General features: G+C 41.0%; 1 protein-coding gene across 5 annotated transcripts in view; it reads left to right on the top strand.

The window, feature by feature from the left end:
* pik3cd (phosphatidylinositol-4,5-bisphosphate 3-kinase, catalytic subunit delta) overlaps positions 1-20,706 on the top strand; it is a 55,781-nt gene that overhangs the window by 9,332 nt on the left and 25,743 nt on the right. For all 5 annotated transcript variants that reach the window (XR_005053282.1, XM_021616138.2, XM_021616137.2 and 2 more), the window contains 7 exons: positions 10,286-10,382; positions 11,801-11,931; positions 12,156-12,206; positions 12,513-12,680; positions 14,990-15,111; positions 15,941-16,084; positions 18,963-19,062. Coding sequence is in view for 4 of the 5 variants with exons in the window: in XM_021616138.2 (XP_021471813.1) it covers positions 10,286-10,382; positions 11,801-11,931; positions 12,156-12,206; positions 12,513-12,680; positions 14,990-15,111; positions 15,941-16,084; positions 18,963-19,062 (813 nt within the window). In the remaining variant the exon portion in view is untranslated. The remainder of the gene's footprint in view (positions 1-10,285; positions 10,383-11,800; positions 11,932-12,155; positions 12,207-12,512; positions 12,681-14,989; positions 15,112-15,940; positions 16,085-18,962; positions 19,063-20,706) is intronic.

Genomic DNA, 20,706 nt, shown 5'->3' with positions numbered 1-20,706 from the left:
AATTTCAAACGACAAAGACCAGGGAGGTTTTCCAATGCTCGCAAAGAAGGGCACCTATTGGTAGAAAAAAATAGATATTGAAAATCCCTTTGAGCATTGTGAAGTTATGAATTACAATTTGGATGGTTTATTAATGCACTCAGTCATTACAAATATAACGGCGTCCTTCCCAACTCAGTTGCCGGAGAGGAAGGAAACTGCTCAAGGATTTTACCATGAGGTCAATGGTGACTTTAAAACAGTTACAGAGTTTAATGGCTGTGATAGCAGAAATCTGAGGATGGATCAACAACATTGTAGTTACTCTACAATACTAACTTAGATGACAAAGTGAAAAGAAGGAAGCCTGTACAGAATACAAATATTCCAAAACATCCATCTTGTTTGCGATAAGGCACTAAAGTAAAACTGCAAAAAATGTGGCAAATTAATTTGATGTCCTGAATACAAAGCCTTATGTTTGGGGCAAATCCAACACATAACTGAGTACCACTCTTCATATTTTCAAGCATGGTGGTGGCTGCATCATGTTTTGATGGCAGTCTAACAAGGAGCAACAACCAATTTGATGATTTTAAAAAGAATAATGGGCAAATGTTGTACAATCCAGATGTGCAAGGCTCTTAGTCTTACCCATAAAGACTCACAGCTGTAATCGCTGCCAAAGGTGATACTAACATCTATCGACTCGGGATGTGAAAACGTATGTAAATGACATATTTCTGTATTTCTTTTTCAATACATTTGCAAACATTTCTAAAAACATGTTTTCACTTTGTCATTATGGGGTATTGTGTGTAGATGGGTGAGATTTTTTTTTATTCAATCTATTTTGAATTCAGGCTGTAACACAACAAAATATGGAATAAGTCAAGGGATATGAATACTTTCTGAAGGCACTGTAATTTAGCTAGTCATATTGGCAGTAGAGCAAGCTTTGAAATGATGCCCACCTGAACCAGATTGCAATTTATAATGGACTGTTTTTGGATTGTGTAAACAACAACAGCAATTGTGTGAGTGCGAGGATGCAGGGTTGTGTTCCAAACAAAACAATTACAAGTGTGCTTGCTCTTGTTCCTCAACGGCACAGCTAGTAGAGCTCAAAAAGCTCCTATAGTTGAAGAGTCTTCTTTGAGTCGTAAGTGCATTGAAATGACTTATGCTTATGCATATACTTTTCATATTTCTTCTGTAAGAAATATTTCACCCTATCCATATAGGCCAATTCCCACGAGTGTTAAGGGTTAAGATCCCGGACTGCACCTTTAAGAAAACTGACTGAGATTTCAGTATAATGGGGGGGGTAGGGGGACACTACAGTTTTAGTTGAAGAACATATGTCACTGTTCATGAAATCCCTATCTGAATTCGGAAGAAATGTTGGCACGTAAAACTGCTTTACAGTGAGCTCCAAAAGTATTGGGACAGTGACACATCTTTTGTTGTTTTGGCTCTGTACTCTAGCACTTTGGATTTGAAATGATACAATGAGTAAAAGTTAGAGGCATAAATATTATACTCCCCAAAAAATGCTAACCTCCCCTGTTATTGTAATGGTGAGAGGTTAGCATGTCTTGGGGTATGATATTTGTACGTCTAACTTGGGGGGGTGCCTGCTATTTTTGCAGCTACAACCATGTTGCTATTTCAACGTGCTCTGACACACTTTGTGTTTCTGTGGTTGCATGGGTGTCTGTGTGGGTGAGTGTCAGTGTGTGTATTTGTTTGCCTGAACAAAACATGTTTCTTTGTGTGTGTGTGTGTGTGTGTGTGTGTAAGAGGCGGTGTATGTTTTGCTGTTGTCGGATTGTGCAAGCATTTTATTCGCTTCTACTCTTATCTGCTACACTATCACTCCAAGGAAGGAAGAGTAGAGCGTCAATTTCAAGGAATTATAAATGACGTTTCTAAGCCAACCCACAGATATTTGTTGTATGTACCTCTTCTCTTAAGTACTTCCACTTTCATTGCAAAGACAACTTCCTTAAAGTGGAACTGACAGTGTGTTAACTACTTTACAGATATGAAACAATCATATCAGTACAAAAATACCAAACTTTCTAAGAGATTTTAAAACTAGATTATATTTGACTGAAAATTCCATCACGTACAGTAAGGCATTGTTGGCAGAATAGATGGATGCAGTTCAATGCATGGTTAATATAATTCATCAATACATTTCTTGGTAGTCCAAAATATATTGTTATCAGGTTATAAATCACAGCTTGTCTGGTACATTGTTTGCTGCCTCCACCCATTCGGGATGCACTGTTTAAGTTTCAATGACTCAATATTTTGGACAGCATGCATTGGCAGGCAAGCTGCAGAAGGACGAGCAGGCTACTATTCCCCATTGTTTATCAGTGCAATTAAAAAAAATGTTTGAGAGCGTTTAACTAATATTCCCTCATTAGATTTCAGCTAATATAGCTCTGGCTAGCATGTAGTTGTTCATCTTGTTGTTGATGTGGGAGTGAGAGGATACATTTTCATGGTTCTTTGGTCAATAGGACTGTAAAGTTCCCAAATGTAAGATGACTCACAGGTGTACCTGTGGATGTATTTCAAGGCCTACCTTCAAACTCACTGCCACTTTGCTTGACATCATGGGAAAATCAAAAGAAATCAGCCAAGACCTTAGATAAAAACAATTGTATACCTCCACAAGTCTGGTTCATCCTTGGGAGCAATTTCCAAATGCCTGAAGGTACCACGTTCATCTGTACAAACAATAGTACGCAAGTATAAACACCATGGACCCACGCAGCCGTCATACCGCTCAGGAAGGAGACGCATTCTGTCTCCTACAGATGAACATACTTTGGTGCGAAAAGTGCAAATCATTCCCAGAACAGCAGCAAAGGACCTTGTGAAGATGCTGGAGGAAACGGGTACAAAGTATCTATATCCACAGTAAAGCGAGTCCTATATCGACATAACCTGAAAGGCCGCTCAGCAAGAAAGAAGCCACTGCTCCAAAACCGCCATAAAAAAGCCAGACTACGGCTTGCATCTGCACATGGGGACAAAGATCGTACTTTTTGGAGAAATGTCCTCTGGTCTGATGAGACAAAATTAGAACTGTTTGGCCACAATGACCATCGTTATGTTTGGAGGAAATAGGGTTAGGGTTGCAGGCCGAAGAACACCATCCCAACTGTGAAGCACGGAGGTGGCAGCATCATGTTGTGGGGGTGCTTTGCTGCAGGAGGGACTGGTGCACTTCACAAAATAGATGGCATCATGAGGAAAGAAAATTATGTGGATATATTATAGCAACATCTCAAGACATCAGTCAGGAAGTTAAAGCTTGGTCGCAAATTAGTTTTCCAAATGGACGATGACCCCAAGCATACTTCCAAAGTTGTGGCAAAATGGCTGAAGGACAACAAAGTCAAGGTATTGGAGTGGCCATCACAAAGCCCTGACCTCAATCCCATAGAAAATTTGTGGGAAGAACTGAAAAAGCGTGTGTGAGCAAGGAGGCCTACAAACCTGACTCAGTTGCAACCACTCTGTCAGGAGGAATGGGCTCAATTCACCCAACTTATTGTTTGTTGGAAGCTTGTGGAAAGCTATGCAAAACGTTTGACCCAAGTTAAACAATGTAAAGGCAATGCTACCAAATACTAATTGAGTGTATGCAAACTTCTGACCCACTGGTAATGTGATGAAAGAAATAAAAGCTTAAATAAATAATTCTCTCTACTATTATTCTGACATTTCACATTCTTTAAAATAAAGTGGTGATTCTAACTAGCCTAAGACAGGGAATTATTACTAGGATTAAATGTCAGGAATTGTGAAAATGAGTTTAAATGTATTTGGCTAAGGTGTATGTAAGTATTTGTGAGTCGTTTCAGGAAACAAGGTGTATGTCGCGCGTCACTACTTCATAGGAGCGTTTTTTGGCATAAATGCCTTCTGGAACATGTGACCTTTCATGTGCCTTTATAGCAAACTTGTATGCCATCTGTAAATACAAATAAAGTTGTTATATTATGAGCCTAGTTGGTTTAGCCACGGAAACTAAGCAACCTCCCCGCTAGCCATGATTGGCTGAGTTAATGAGTTGGCTGGACATGCCGACAGATGAGTTCGGATTGGACTGCCATGTAGCACGCTTCTGTCTATAATATGAGCTGGTCAGTATGTGTAGGTAATCCTTTATAACGCAGCTTTTTTGAAAGATATCACATAGTAGAACTGCATAAGTGTTGCTCTCCACTTTCTGGAGGATTGAGTTTTTAAATCAGTGGAATTAGAGTATGATAGCTAAAGAGATTAGCTAAGGAAAATGCTGGCGTTTGATTGCAAATATGCAGACGGAGTAGAAAAGAGAACACACAAAAGGCTGTTCTATAAAACACCTGTCTCTGGATTACATTTTCAAACTAAGGGCAACCATGGCACCCGTAACAGAGAGGTATGAGGAAGAGAGTCTAGCTAGCTACATTTTCAGATATTACATGTTTCTAATTTTGTCAGAAAGTCATTTATTTCATGTTAAAGTGTACTGATGCTAACGTTGCGTGTGATTTGTTTAGTAATATTATCCGTATCTCAGAGCCATTTGCATTGCTAGTTATAGCCTAATGTTAGCTAGCTAATTTGGATCCTGCTTGGTTGGTTAGCTACCTGCAGATTCAGGCAGGGTAGTAATGTTATAAATTGGGATTATGGTTAATTGTTTAGCTAGCTAGCTGTCTAAACAAAAGACTCCACTATGCAAGTAACTACTTCACTGCGACAACTGTCGATAGACAGTAAATTCACTCTGGCTATCTATTCCGATTTCAGAGCACTCTCGTCTGAGTGTGCCAGAGCGCAGAATAACTGATGAATTTACGAACGCTCAACCCCCCTTGAATATGGCCGGTGTCAGTAAACTTAGGCAAAAAAACGTAATTCAATTGTTGCCATTCAGCACAGTTGCAGTCACCTACGATCTGGATAACATAAAAACAGCCTAACCAGCTCTGCTAAGGCGAGTAAAATGGTCAGTGAGCTGTTCTCTCATTTGTGACTGGAAGTAGTTAGCAAGCTAGCCACCGTTAGCCGGTTAGCTTGGATGATTGACTGCTGCTGTTAGTTCAGAATGCTTGGATTAACCCTACTTTTAGGCCAGAGCGTCCAGTGTGCGCTCTGAACGCTTCGAGAGCGAAACGCTCTGAATGTACTAAAGGCCAATCTTTCTGGTAGGCTTTCCAGTAGGTACCAAAACATTCAAGGGCCATTTTCTCATAAGTAAGGTTATACAGTGCCTTGCGAAAGTATTCGGCCCCCTTGAACTTTGCGACCTTTTGCCACATTTCAGGCTTCAAACATAAAGATATAAAACTGTAATTTTTGTGAAGAATCAACAACAAGTGGGACACAATCATGAAGTGGAACGACATTTATTGGATATTTCAAACTTTTTAACAAATCAAAAACTGAACAATTGGGCGTGCAAAATTATTCAGCCCCCTTAAGTTAATACTTTGTAGCGCCACCTTTTGCTGCGATTACAGCTGTAAGTCGCTTGGGGTATGTCTCTATCAGTTTTGCACATTGAGAGACTGAAATTTTTTCCCATTCCTCCTTGCAAAACAGCTCGAGCTCAGTGAGGTTGGATGGAGAGCATTTGTGAACAGCAGTTTTCAGTTCTTTCCACAGATTCTCGATTGGATTCAGGTCTGGACTTTGACTTGGCCATTCTAACACCTGGATATGTTTATTTTTGAACCATTCCATTGTAGATTTTGCTTTATGTTTTGGATCATTGTCTTGTTGGAAGACAAATCTCCGTCCCAGTCTCAGGTCTTTTGCAGACTCCATCAGGTTTTCTTCCAGAATGGTCCTATATTTGGCTCCATCCATCTTCCCATCAATTTTAACCATCTTCCCAAGTCCGTACGGGATTTGCAGCGATGAGACAAGACTGTAACTACCAATTGGATACCATGAAATTGGGGAGAAAAAAACACACCCAACAAGCAAACCAAAAAGGTGGAGCAAAATTAAATCACCTTCCCAATAACAAGACTGCAACCAGCACAGGTGTAGCACAGGTGTAACACACAATCACGGATTACAAAAAGAAAACCAGCCCAGTCACAGACCAGGATGTCTTGCTCCCAGGCAGACTAAATCACTTTTTTGCCCGCTTTGAGGACAATACAGTGCCACTGACACGGCCCGCAACCAAAACATGCGGACTCTCCTTCACTGCAGCCGAGGTGAGTAAAACATTTAAACTGGCTGGTGTGTTTACGGACATATTCAATCAATCCCTATCCCAGTCTGCTGTTCTCACATGCTTCAAGAGGGCCACCATTGTTCCTGTTCCCAAGAAAGCTAAGGTAACTGAGCTAAACGACTACCGCCCCGTAGCACTCACTTCCGTCATCATGAAGTGCTTTGAGAGACTAGTCAAGGACCATATCACCTCCACCCTACCTGACACCCTAGACCCACTCCAATTTGCTTACCGCCCAAATAGATCCACAGACGATGCAATCTCAACCACACTGCACACTGCCCTAACCCATCTGGACAAGAGGAATACCTATGTGAGAATGCTGTTCATCGACTACAGCTCAGCATTTAACACCATAGTACCCTCCAAACTCGTCATCAAGCTCGAGACCCCGGGTCTCGACCCCACACTGTGCAACTGGGTACTGGACTTCCTGACGGGCCGCCCCCGTGGTGAGGGTAGGTAACAACATCTCCCCCCCGCTGATCCTCAACACTGGGGCCCCACAAGGGTGCGTTCTGAGCCCTCTCCTGTACTCCCTGTTCACCCACGACTGCGTGGCCACGCACGCCTCCAACTCAATCATCAAGTTTGCGGACGACACAACAGTGGTAGGCTTGATTACCAACAACGACGAGACAGCCTACAGGGAGGAGGTGAGGGCCCTCGGAGTGTGGTGTCAGGAAAATAACCTCACACTCAACGTCAACAAAACTAAGGAGATGATTGTGGACTTCAGGAAACAGCAGAGGGAACACCCCCCTATCCACATCGATGGAACAGTAGTGGAGAGGGTAGTAAGTTTTAAGTTCCTCGGCGTACACATCACAGACAAACTGAATTGGTCCACCCACATAGACAGCATCGTGAAGAAGGCGCAGCAGCGCCTCTTCAACCTCAGGAGGCTGAAGAAATTTGTCTTGTCACCAAAAGCACTCACAAACTTCTACAGATGCACAATCGAGAGCATCCTGTCGGGCTGTATCACCGCCTGGTACGGCAACTGCTCTGCCCACAACCGTAAGGCTCTCCAGAGGGTAGTGAGGTCTGCACAACGCATCACCGGGGGCAAACTACCTGCCCTCCAGGACACCTACACCACCCGATGTCACAGGAAGGCCATAAAGATCATCAAGGACAACAACCACCCGAGCCACTGCCTGTTCACCCCGCTATCATCCAGAAGGCGAGGTCAGTACAGGTGCATCAAAGCTGGGACCGAGAGACTGAAAAACAGCTTCTATCTCAAGGCCATCAGACTCTTAAACAGCCACCACTAACATTGAGTGGCTGCTGCCAACACACTGACTCAACTCCAGCCACTTTAATAATGGAAATTGATGGGAATTGATGTAAAATATATCACTAGCCACTTTAAACAATGCTACTTAATATAATGTTTACATACCCTACATTATTTATCTCATATGTATACGTATATACTGTACTCTATATCATCTACTGCATCTTTATGTAATACATGTATCACTAGCCACTTTAAACTATGCCACTTTGTTTACATACTCATCTCATATGTATATACTGTACTCGATACCATCTACTGCATCTTGCCTATGCCGCTCTGTACCATCACTCATTCATATATCTTTATGTACATATTCTTTATCCCTTTACACTTGTGTGTATAAGGTAGTAGTTTTGGAATTGTTAGTTAGATTACTCGTTGGTTATTCCTGCATTGTCGGAACTAGAAGCACAAGCATTTCGATACACTCGCATTAACATCTGCTAACCATGTGTATGTGACAAATACAATTTGATTTGATTTTAACACATGACCAATGAGGTGACACCAATCGGTGCCCCTATGTGCTAATGAGCTATACACGCTAAAGTCCAACCTCAAAACATAAATGGAAAAACCAAAGCATGTAACAATGTATATCTGCTTAGAAACATTACCCAAATGTTTGTTCACTTATCTTTTCATCCTTCCGACCCCATTGTCAGTTTATTTGAAAATGTACCTACTAAGCAGTTTGCATGTGTCATATGGCTGTTATAAGGACATACAGAAAAAAGTAATGTCTGTGTTCTGTGTAGTTTGTTTTGTTTCGATCAAGTCAAGGATATCTCTTATGTTCCCCTTTCCTGCGAAATGCCATAATAGTTTCACTTCTAGACATGAACACACAGTTAACACCACCTCTTTGAATCCCCATGCCATTGGTTACTATGGACTTGTTTGCCATTGCTTTCAGGAAGTGGAACGTGTATGTAGTTGTTGTGTATAATACTGTACACTGAGGCCTGGGCTCAATTTCCCCTTCTTAACGTGGCTCTTGTCACAGTCCTGGGTGTATTCATTAGTGCACACTGTAGAAAAAACCTTTCGCAATTGAAAATGTTTTGCTACAAAAACAAGGCTACTCCCTCCCCGTTTTGCCCTGTTGCTTCCTAGTGAATACGCCCTGGTTTAAAAAAGGCATGCTGCGAGGCCACATGTGTGCTGTGGGGAGCTAGGCCTCAGCGACTCCACTTCTGCTTTCTGGGCCACTTCTCCCTTCCGTCACCCAGAGGAGAAGTCCTCTCAGCAGGCCAGACAGCGGGCCTGCATCCCTTATAGCACCCTATTTCCTGAATAATGCATACTTTTGATCAGGGTCCATAGGGCCATGTTCAAATGTAGTGCACTGTGCCATTTGGAACACACAACAGGAAGCGAGAAGTTATTTTGGCTAGCCATGGCCACTCGCATCGGCTTATTTTAATTTAGCTTGTTTTTTTAGCAAGTTCACAGCTGAGCGATGCACTATATTGGTTTTCCCGCCTTAGCTTGAGAAGCGCTTTCCCCTGACCATTTACCACAAGTCATTCTCATTAAACCTTGTGCCAGGAAGGGAGATTTGGACATTTATGATTCATTACAATCATGCAATACTTACAATACAATGACAACTCAATTAACCTTTATTTTATAACTCTAATATCAAGTGTTTAACAGTTTCTGAAGTTAATTGAAATACTTGTAATGGCCAATTAGATATTGTGTCTTGTATTGTTTTATGTATGCTGTATATTGAAATGCATTTCAAGCAATTTAATGTAACCATAGAGGCCTACAACACAAATGGCTTGCGAGACATAATGATATCAGTTATTATACGAATGAAGACCTGTTCGTTAACCACAGTGGAAACTCTTTCGCAAAGTGACTGTGCTTTTTGGTGGTGCAAGAATAAGTATGTTGTTCATTGCACCATTGCCATTCTCAGTCATTCATTTCAAGACTGGAGGCTCCATTTAATCAATCTGGAAGTTTCCAGTTTATGGCAACACATCATTCCTCCCATGCAGCCAGGTATCCAGTTTGAATTTAATATCAAGTTGTATTTATTTTTATTTCACAACGTGTGTTATTGATTGAAAGAATCCAAACTTCAACTTAGTGACACTGTGGGCCACATACTGATTTTGATTGAATGAAGCCCAAGATGTACTCACACACATTTGGGTTCTTCTAAACAGATGTAAATGAAAACAGGTTAGAAAGTTTGAATTTGTAAATAGTGTGCTAATGACTATCAACCTTGGTCGTGTTCATTAGGGCACACCGTAGCAAAACGTTTCGCGACGAGAAAAACAGTATTGTTCTTATTGGACTAGTTATGGTAGTACCTCCCATTCCACTTTTTTTCCCCCTCCTTTACTGAACATGACCATGGGGTTTCTCCCATAGAATTAGAATGGACGTTCCCATTCGAGTCATGATGCTATAATGGATGGACTGGGGCCATTTTGAGGGTCCCAATTGGAGCAAAGCTAGGTTGAAGATATCCAGGTTAAGACAACGTCCAACGTCATTCACATGCGGAAGCATTCAAAAATAAACAGATTCATGGTCCCTTAGTTTTAGAATTCTTCCGCATGAATGCAAAGAGTTATGGGATATTATAATCCTTTTGTCTTAACTTTTGTTATCCTCAACCTAGGCGCAAAGCAGAAAGTCAAAGCATGGAAGTTCGGCATTCAATTTGTGCTTTATTAACAGTCACCTCATTATGTGGTTTCTTCCACCAGGACTGTCCACTAGCCTGGGTAAACACCATGGTGTTTGACTATAAGGATCAGTTGAAGACTGGGGAGTTCCTTCTCTCCACCTGGCCTTCAGTCCCTGGTACAGTAGAAACACACACACACACACACACACACACACACAAACTAGTTGTTTTATGAACTGCAAAATGTACGCCATTGTTCCGATACAATTTTAATCATTGTACTATTTACCTACAGTTGTTTAAAATGTCATAAAATGGGTAGTAATAATACATGTAAAAAGCAGCAACAACATTTTTTACATTTGAATTACAACAAATGTGCAACTTTTATTTATATATATATATATCTGGGATAAGGAGTGACATTTAAATGCTGCAAAAATAAAGATTTAAAAAAACTTTTTTACGTGTTAAAAAAAATGTAGTTACTGATATACTAAAAAAGGAGTGAGGCTGGTCAAAATCTGTTTCACATTTACACTTTACCACTACATTTACTGAAAATATGCATGTAAGGGTTTTATAGTGCCATCGACTGGTTATGTTTGACGTAGCCACTATTCCTTTGCAAAGTGGTTGTGATGATTTTGGAAATATCAATATGTGCTTCGGAGTGAACGTTTCTTGTAGTGTCCTTAAGCCGCTCAATCAGTATCATGTTGATGAATCAAATAACAGTTCAATCGTTTTTAGTTTAGTTGGGTTTGGGGTGGGGACAAATTTGACATTTTCTTGGTCATCTGTTGATGACATTTTTTGCTTTTCGCAAACTCATTAGCGACAGGGATCGTTAAAATATCGTCATACTTTTGAGTGAATCAGATTTTTGGTTCATGAAATGTTTCAATGTTTGTTCAAACATACAAAAGGTAAGAAAATCACATATGTTGGAGGTCATATGTCCTTTAGGCAAATTTTTTGCCATATGCTGAGAAACACTTTTGTACAGACTTTCGAAGCTCTACGTCAAACAAAGTGGTGGGGCTGCGCTTTTGACATTGAAGTGCTCATCATATCATCACCTATGGGCCATTCAGTTCGGGATTTGGCCCCATAATAACTCCATAATAACTCCATAATAACTCCATAATAACTCCATAATAACTCCATAATAACTCCATAATAACTCCATTTGTGTTATATGTGTTTTCTATTTATTTTACAATCTGGCCTTTAGATATTTGCCCCATGCAATGACAAAAAATACAAGGCTTCCAACCACTAAGGCTTGGAACATTAAATAGGAAATCAGCAGTTGGTACATCCATTTAGCAGTTGTTACATCCAAATTATTGATATGTTCCTAGAATCCCAATTATTTTGTAAACAAAGTAAATGCAATGTTATTATCATGGATGGACAGTCATTGCATTCCATAGCTCTGTCTGTGAATTTGAGAATGGTTACATTTCTCCAGCCCCATCTCACAGTGGTGGGGAGAACGCTGCATTGTTTCTACTGCTGATTGCAGCTTTAACACATCGATTTAGCTAATAGCTGAATATGTTTATTTCGGTTTAATTTGGCCTCACAGATGATAAAGGCGACCTCTTGAATCCAATGGGCACAGTGGAGAAAAATCCCAACGTTGATAGTGCAGCAGGACTCCTCATTCGCTTCCCCAATATCCGACCTCACCCTCTCTACTACCCCCATTTCGACAAGGTACACCTTATATTGCACACACGTTTCAATAGTTGACATTGTACATTTGTAGCCAACCTCGTACATTTGTAACCATTACACTTGTAACCATCTTGTACTGTACATGTAAAAAAAAACATCTATATTAGATCTCACTATAGATTTTATGAAATTAGACATTAGAAATTGTATTTTTAGAACTATATTAAGATATCTACACATTTGTATGCTCCTCCTATTTTCAGTTGAGGGACCTAGAAAAAAATGGAGGGAAGGTTATAGCCACCAAGGTAGAGGTAAGGGACTCTCTATTGTTTGTTTGAAATGTATAAGATTACATTAAAGTAATCCTTTGAAAACCACATTAAACTTTTAAAACGCATAAACCATTTATTATTTGTATTATCTTATTGTATGTTTGAACTTTGAATTCATTATCAATACCATTACGTATAAATTATGTTCCTCACAATTACCAGTGTTTTTTCCAATTACTTTTACAAGTATAGATTCATTGCTAAGAAATTACCATTCTAGTACCTACAGATCTACAGTATGTTCACTCAACCCCTTCCCTGTTGTCTTTGTATTGTGCTGCCCAGCATATGAAGCTAAAGGAAATAGTAGACAATAAGAACTACACAGAGTTCTTTGAGGACGAGAAAGAGCTTCTGTGGAAGCTACGCGGTGTGGTGCGGGAGCGCTACCCAGAGAGTCTGTCCAAACTTCTCCTCATCACAAAATGGAATAAGCACGAGGATGTAGCACAGGTAGGACACTTTCCTCTCGCAAAGACAACTGAGGTGTGAGTTAATGCAATGCAAGTGAAATTATCATCTGCATCTTGACTTAAAAGGTAACTTCCAAAATAAGGGACACCAACATAAATTGTCTAAATAGGGTGTTGGGCCAACACGAGCCAGAACAGCATCACTGCACCTTGGCATAGATTATACAACTCTTGCAGGAATACGACACCATTCTTCCCCCATTTATTGATGGTGGTGAAAAATGCTGTCTCAGGCGCCGCTCGAGAATCTCCCATATGATTTGAGAACTAGTGACTGAGACGGCCGTGGCATATTGTTTACATTGTTTTCTTAATTACTTCATTAACTCAAGAACCACACCTGTGTGGAAGAACCTGCTTTCAATATACTTTGTGTCCCTCATCTACTAAAGTGTTTCCATTATTTTGGCAGTTACCAGTATGTTGTAACTTTTCTTTAAAAAATTCCATGAGAGGAACTTTGGTTGAACCAGAGATTTAGTTACCTTGCGATACATACAGTGCCTTGCGAAAATATTCAGCCCCCTTGAACTTTGCGACCTTTTGCCACATTTCAGGCTTCAAACATAAAGATATAAAACTGTATTTTTTTGTGAAGAATCAACAACAAGTGGGACACAATCATGAAGTGGAACGACATTTATTGGATATTTCAAACTTTTTTAACAAATCAAAAACTGAAAAATTGGGCGTGCAAAATTATTCAGCCCCCTTAAGTTAATACTTTGTAGCGCCACCTTTTGCTGCGATTACAGCTGTAAGTCGCTTGGGGTATGTCTCTATCAGTTTTGCACATCGAGAGACTGAAATTTCTTCCCATTCCTCCTTGCAAAACAGCTCGAGCTCAGTGAGGTTGGATGGAGAGCATATGTGAACAGCAGTTTTCAGTTCTTTCCACAGATTCTCGATTGGATTCAGGTCTGGACTTTGACTTGGCCATTCTAACACCTGGATATGTTTATTTTTGAACCATTCCATTGTAGATTTTGCTTTATGTTTTGGATCATTGTCTTGTTGGAAGACAAATCTCTGTCCCAGTCTCAGGTCTTTTGCAGACTCCATCAGGTTTTCTTCCAGAATGGTCCTGTATTTGGCTCCATCCATCTTCCCATCAATTTTAACCATCTTCCCTGTCCCTGCTGAAGAAAAGCAGGCCCAAACCATGATGCTGCCACCACCATGTTTGACAGTGGGGATGGTGTGTTCAGCTGTGTTGCTTTTACGCCAAACATAACGTTTTGCATTGTTGCCAAAAAGTTCAATTTTGGTTTCATCTGACCAGAGCACCTTCTTCCACATGTTTGGTGTGTCTCCCAGGTGGCTTGTGGCAAAATTTAAACGACACTTTTTATGGATATCTTTAAGAAATGGCTTTCTTCTTGCCACTCTTCCATAAAGGCCAGATTTGTGCAATATACGACTGATTGTTGTCCTATGGACAGAGTCTCCCACCTCAGCTGTAGATCTCTGCAGTTCATCCAGAGTGATCATGGGCCTCTTGGCTGCATCTCTGATCAGTCTTCTCCTTGTATGAGCTGAAAGTTTAGAGGGACGGCCAGGTCTTGGTAGATTTGCAGTGGTCTGATACTCCTTCCATTTCAATATTATCGCTTGCACAGTGCTCCTTGGGATGTTTAAAGCTTGGGAAATATTTTTGTATCCAAATCCGGCTTTAAACTTCTTCACAACAGTATCTCGGACCTGCCTGGTGTGTTCCTTGTTCTTCATGATGCTCTCTGTGCTTTTAATGGACCTCTGAGACTATCACAGTGCAGGTGCATTTATACGGAGACTTGATTACACAGGTGGATTGTATTTATCATCATTAGTCATTTTGGTCAACATTGGATCATTCAGAGATCCTCACTGAACTTCTGGAGAGAGTTTGCTGCACTGAAAGTAAAGGGGCTGAATAATTTTGCACGCCCAATTTTTCAGTTTTTGATTTGTTAAAAAAGTTTGAAATATCTAATAAATGTCGTTCCACTTCATGATTGTGTCCCACTTGTTGTTGATTCTTCACAAAAAAATACAGTTTTATATCTTTATGTTTGAAGCCTGAAATGTGGCAAAAGGTCGCAAAGTTCAAGGGGGCCGAATACTTTCGCAAGGCACTGTATGCAGTGCATCTGTTTTTGCAATTATTAAATATGTAATTATTTTCCATTATCATGTTCAAATTGATTCATGCCTTAAGTATGCATTAGCAATGCTCATGTATGCTGAAAATGAATTTAAAGTTCCAGTAGGTTCAATGTCAAAAAACCTGACGTGTGCCATTGTGTCCAGATGGTGGCATTTCTGCAGAAATGGCCGGACCTCCCTGCTCTCCATGCCCTGGAGCTGCTGGACTACAGTTTCCCTGACCCAATGGTCCGCTCCTTCACCATCAGATGCCTAAGGAAGCTGAGGTATTGTAACCTTAGGCGTAGTTTCCCAGACACAGATTAAAGATGCACTATGCAGAAATCGCTCTGCCATTTCCTGGTTTAAAAAAAATGTGAATAGGTTGCCTAATTTCAGTTTATGTGACAAAACAAGCATAGAATCTAAACCGCTGTGAAATATATTTTCCATAACCAAAAATATTGTATTTTCATCTGTTTGAAGCTGGTGTACAAATCCACAAGTAAAAGACACAAAAACTAAATGTAAGAAGTATAGAAATACCACACACAGAACATATCTACTGCTTCTTACATTTGCTTTTAATGAGAATGACAGATCTATAACATACATTTTTATGTGAATTTGGTCGGGTCCCCCAAAAAGTTACATATTGTAGCTTAAAGCCTAGTCCATGACTAAAAAGCATGTTCAATGGAGAATTGTCATTGAAAGTGCTTTTTATTCCAGGACTAAACTCAATCCATGTCTGGGAAACCAGCCCTAGGTGACTAGAGAGCTATCCTTTGGCGTTCGCCATGGCCTCTTTTCTGCTTTTCATTTTGATAGGTACTCAAACTCCAGACAAAAAGTGACATGATTAAATAGGGATGTGTAGGTTTTTTCCTCCTGAAATACAAACAAGTGGTACAAATCAAAAATCAAAACAAGTGGTACCTCTTTAACAATGGTGAGAAAACAATGTTAAGAATTGGTTTTTAGAAGTGTCAACAAGTTCCAACCATACTGGATGCCTGTAAATGACTTGGTTGCTCAGCTGGCAAAAAATAATTGTTTTCACAACATTGTGAAAATGTTGCTGTAAATTACTCTGTTTAATCTCCCTCCCAACAGAGATGAGGAGCTGCTCCAGTACTTGCTGCAGTTGGTTCAGGTTCTGAAGTATGAGTCTTACCTGGACTGTGACCTTGCTACTTTTCTGCTAGAGAGAGCCCTCTCCAACAAGAGGATAGGTCACTTCCTCTTCTGGCATCTCAGGTGAGTGAGTGAGTGAGTGAGTGAGAAAGAGAACAACATATCCTAAAAACAGGACAGATCAATGTAAAATGGACAGTATGCAATGTAATCAGGCTACTCACAACTGCTGTCTATGAGTTAAATCCTGTGGGCTAAATTGTTATGATCGGTGGTTTCAAGTTTGTATCTGTCTATTTTTGACGAGCTGATCATAGCGAAAAAGAAAGCACCTCTGCATTTCCCGCTGTGTAAACACATTGCAAATAAAGTTGGGTAGCTGATATTCAGAGCTTAAATAGCCAAATTGATTAGTCACAGGAAGTGTCAACCCATTTTATTTTCATGTCACTAAGACACGTGATGCCCAACTTCCATCAACACATCTCCAATGCCACTAGCATTAACAACCTTCCCTCGTCTGACATTCAGCAAATCAGATCATAACTCCATACTCCTGCTTCCTGTTTACATGCAGAAACTCAAACAGGAAGTACCCGTGAATCACTCTGTTGAGAAATGGTCACCAGAATCACAGATTATGCTACAGGACTGCTTTGCTAGCGCTGATTGGAATTTGTTTAGATACTCCGCCGTTAACATAGACGAGCTAACCACCTCCGTCACTGGCTTCATTAGAAAATGCATCGGTGACGTTGTCCCCACGGTGAGGGTTCGCTGCTTCCCCAATCAAAAGCCCTGGATTAACACGGAGGTTGGCGCTAAACTAAAAGACAGGGCTACCGCACACAGAGCTATAGTAGACAACCATGAGGCTACGGCCGAGGACAGGAATAAGTACGATAAGTCCCGCATTGACCTCCGCAGAGTCATCTAACGAGCAAAGGACAATATGAGTAAGTTGGAATCATATTACATAGGCTCCGGCACCTGCGAATGTGACAGGGGCTACAGTCCATAACGGTTTACAAAGGAACCCAACCGTGATCTGCCCAACAATGCTTCTCTACCAGACGAACTCAATGCATTTATACATGATAACAACAACATCGTGCCAGGTGGGAGTGTCGTCACAGACTCAGAGGATTGGGTGATCTCACTCTCCAAGCCCGACGTGAAAAAGGTCTTTAATCATGTCAAAGCTGTGGGGCCCGACTGTATAGCAAGCAGGGTGCGTTCTCAGAGCATGCGCAGAATAGCTGGCAGGCATATTCACTGTAGTTTTCAACCTCTCATTGTCCCAGTCTGTAATCTCCACATGTTTTAAGATGACCAACATCATTCCTGTCCCCAAGAACATGTCATATGGACTACAGCCCTGTAGCATTCACTTCTGTAATCATGAAGTGCTTTGAATGGTTGGTTATGGCACACATTAACTTCACCATCCCAGACACACCACTCCAATTTGCATACCGCCCCAAAAGATCCATAGATGATGCAATCTCAATTGCTCTCCACAGTGCCCTCACCCACCTAGATAAAAATACCTATGTGAGAATGCTGTTCATTGACTACAGCTTAGCGTTCAACACTATTGTCCCCTCCAAGCTCGTCACCAAGCTAAGGAGGACTCTGGGTCTGAACACATCCCTCTGCAACTAGATCCTGGACTTTCTGACGGGCCGACCCCAGGTGGTGAAGGTGGCAACATTACCTCCGCCACGCTGACCCTCAACACTGGGGCCCCACAGGGGTGTGTGCTTAGTGCCCTCCTGTACTCCCTATTCACCCACGACTGTGTGGTCACGCCCGGCTCCAACACCATCATCAAGTTGGCCCACAGCATGACGATGGTAGGCCTGATCATCAGCGGTCCTACAGTGAGGAGGTCAGTGACTTGGCAGTATAGTGCCAGAGCAACAACCTCTCCCTCAACGTCAGTAAGACCAAGGAGCTGATGGTGGACTACAGGAAACGAAGGGGCGAGCACGCTCCCATCCACATTAACGAGGCTGCAGTGGAGCAGGTCGAGAACTTCAAGTTCCTCGGTGTCCAAATCGCTAAAGACTTAAAATGGTCCTAACACACATGCACATCGTGAAGAAGGAGCGACAGTGCCTCTTCCCCTTCAGGAGGTTGAAAAAGTTTGTCATGGGTCCCTCAAATCCTCTAAACCTTATACAGCTGTACCATTGAGAGCACCTTGACTGGCTGCATCACTGCCTGGTATGGCAATAGTACCACACACACTCACTGCTCACTCACACATAATATGCACATACATTTATGCACACCCACTCACATACAAGCTGCTGCTACTGTTTATCTTATATCCTGTTGCCAAGTCACCTTACACCTATACATATCTACCTCCATCACTCCAGTATCCATGCACATTGTAAATATTGTATTGGAATTGATCCTTTATATAGTATGCTTGCTTACTTACTTATTGTGTTCTTCATATTTATTTTTATTTCTCGTGTTTTTTCTAGTATTACATTGTTATTGATTATCACATTGTAGGGTTTTGAGTTTGCAAGAAGGCATTTCACTGTACTTGTGCATGTGACAATACAACTTTAAACTTGAATCAGGACTAATAAAGCCAATGGCCTGTTTTACAAACGGTGGTCCGACATGGTAGGCTACACCCCAGTAAGCATCGACCGACGCCAACATCTTTTGGACGTCTTTTTTTGGTATTTTACAAACGGTAGGCCTACCACATAGATGGGCATTCATAAAATTAAATATCACTCGACACTGTAGGCTATACCTCAGTAAGCACGGACCGACACCGATGCCTTTTAGATGTCTATGTTTGGTTCAGATTTGGTCCAGATAGGATTTTTTTTTTTTGTCTCGTCTAGAACGGCCCGGACCAGCCATGTGTGTGCTCACGATTGTGGAACAAGCACTTATAACTCTGTATATGAATTGAACACTAAGGTGGTGTTGGTAGAAGTTGTGACAGAAGCCTTTGTTCTCACTCCAGGTCAGAAATGCACGTATCCTCGGTCAGTCTGCGTTTCGGCCTGATTCTAGAGGCTTACTGCAGGGGCAACATCTATCACATCAAGAGCTTATGTAAACAGGTGAGCACACCTTGAGACTATATACTTGTTAATTCTTAGACATCTGGCCATGATATTTGACCATGTCTTTTGTTCAATGGCCAGATTCCTTAGAAATAGCATGTGTAGAGGACTAGGGGAGACTGGGGACAATTGTAACATGTTTTGTATTTGACTTTATTGCTCAGAGACCACTTGAACCTGGCCACTAATGTTTTTATATGAGAAACGTACATCTGTCCGCTAATCATTCATACCATTTATAGGTCTGTATATAAGATGGTCTGATCACAATATTGATTTTAATCCGAAAAGTCCGGATGTTACATTTGCCGCTGTGTCAGAGGCAATTGCAACAGTAGGTGGGGTTAAATGTAACACCTAAAAAATAAACAAAATAAATTCACTTAACTTTGATAAAATGAATGTTTATGAATTATCATATTATAGACCTACTGTATGTAATAATTTTGCAAGAAATATAAGTATTTCTATGTACGTAACCAACATTTACAGTAACAGTATGCAGTGGCCATTCGGTAGCTCTCAAAACATCTGAAATGTCTGATGGTGTCCAGAATATATCTGTTTACAACTTATTTGGCACTGTACAGGACCCCAAGGCTATTTAAAGTTAGTAATTGTATAGTTAATGTATAATTCATACAACCTTAAAGTTAAAAAAATAAATACAAAATAAATGTTGCTGCTTGGCTCAGGATCATTTTAACACTGTGTTACAATTACCCCCAACCCAGCAGCCATGACAAAACCTCATGTGCCTAGCAATAGACAACACATGTCAATCATGCCAATGTTTAGCCAACACATAGTGATGAAAATGTTGCTATTTTGAATTCTTGGACATTAATGCTCAAGACAGCATAAGAACAATACAACCGGTGGGGAAAAAATACTACATTCACCCCTAAAAAACAAACATTTGCTCATGACATATTTTTATTTTTTTATTTTACCACCTTTTCTCCCCAATTTCGTGGTATCCAATTGTTAGTAGTTACTATCTTGTCTCATCCCTACAACTCCCATACGGGCTCGGGAGAGACGAAGGTCGAAAGCAATGCGTCCTCCGAAACACAACCCAACCAAGCCGCACTGCTTCTTAACACAGCGCGCATCCAACCCGGAAGCTAGCCACACCAATGTGTCGGAGGAAACACCGTGCATTACAAGCATTTCATAAGTGTCAAAGGCTTTTATTGACAATTACATGAAGTTGATGCAAAGAGTCAATATTTGCAGTGTTGACCCTTCTTTTTCAAGGCCTCTGCAATCCGCCCCGATGGCAGCCCATTCTTGCATAATCAATGCTTGGAGTTTGTCAGAATTTGTGGAGTTTTGTTTGTCCACCCGTCTCTTGAGGATTGACCACACGTTCTCAATGGGATTCATGTCTGGGAGTTTCCTGGCCATGGACCCACAATATTGAAGTTTTGTTCTCCGAGCTACATAGTTATCACTTTTGCCTTATGGCAAGGTGCTCCATCATGCTGGAAAAGGCATTGTTCATCACCAAACTGTTCCTGGATGGTTGGGAGAAGTTTCTCTCGGAGGATGTGTTGGTACCATTCTTTATTCATGGCTGTGTTCTTAGGCAAAATTGTGAGTGAGCCCACTCCCTTGGCTGAGAAGCAACCCCTCACA

This window comes from Oncorhynchus mykiss, chromosome 9 (genome assembly GCF_013265735.2).
Source record: "Oncorhynchus mykiss isolate Arlee chromosome 9, USDA_OmykA_1.1, whole genome shotgun sequence".
Taxonomy (NCBI): domain Eukaryota; kingdom Metazoa; phylum Chordata; class Actinopteri; order Salmoniformes; family Salmonidae; genus Oncorhynchus; species Oncorhynchus mykiss.
The sequence above is the reverse complement of the archived record's forward strand: the minus strand, read 5'-3'. Positions and strand labels throughout refer to the sequence as shown.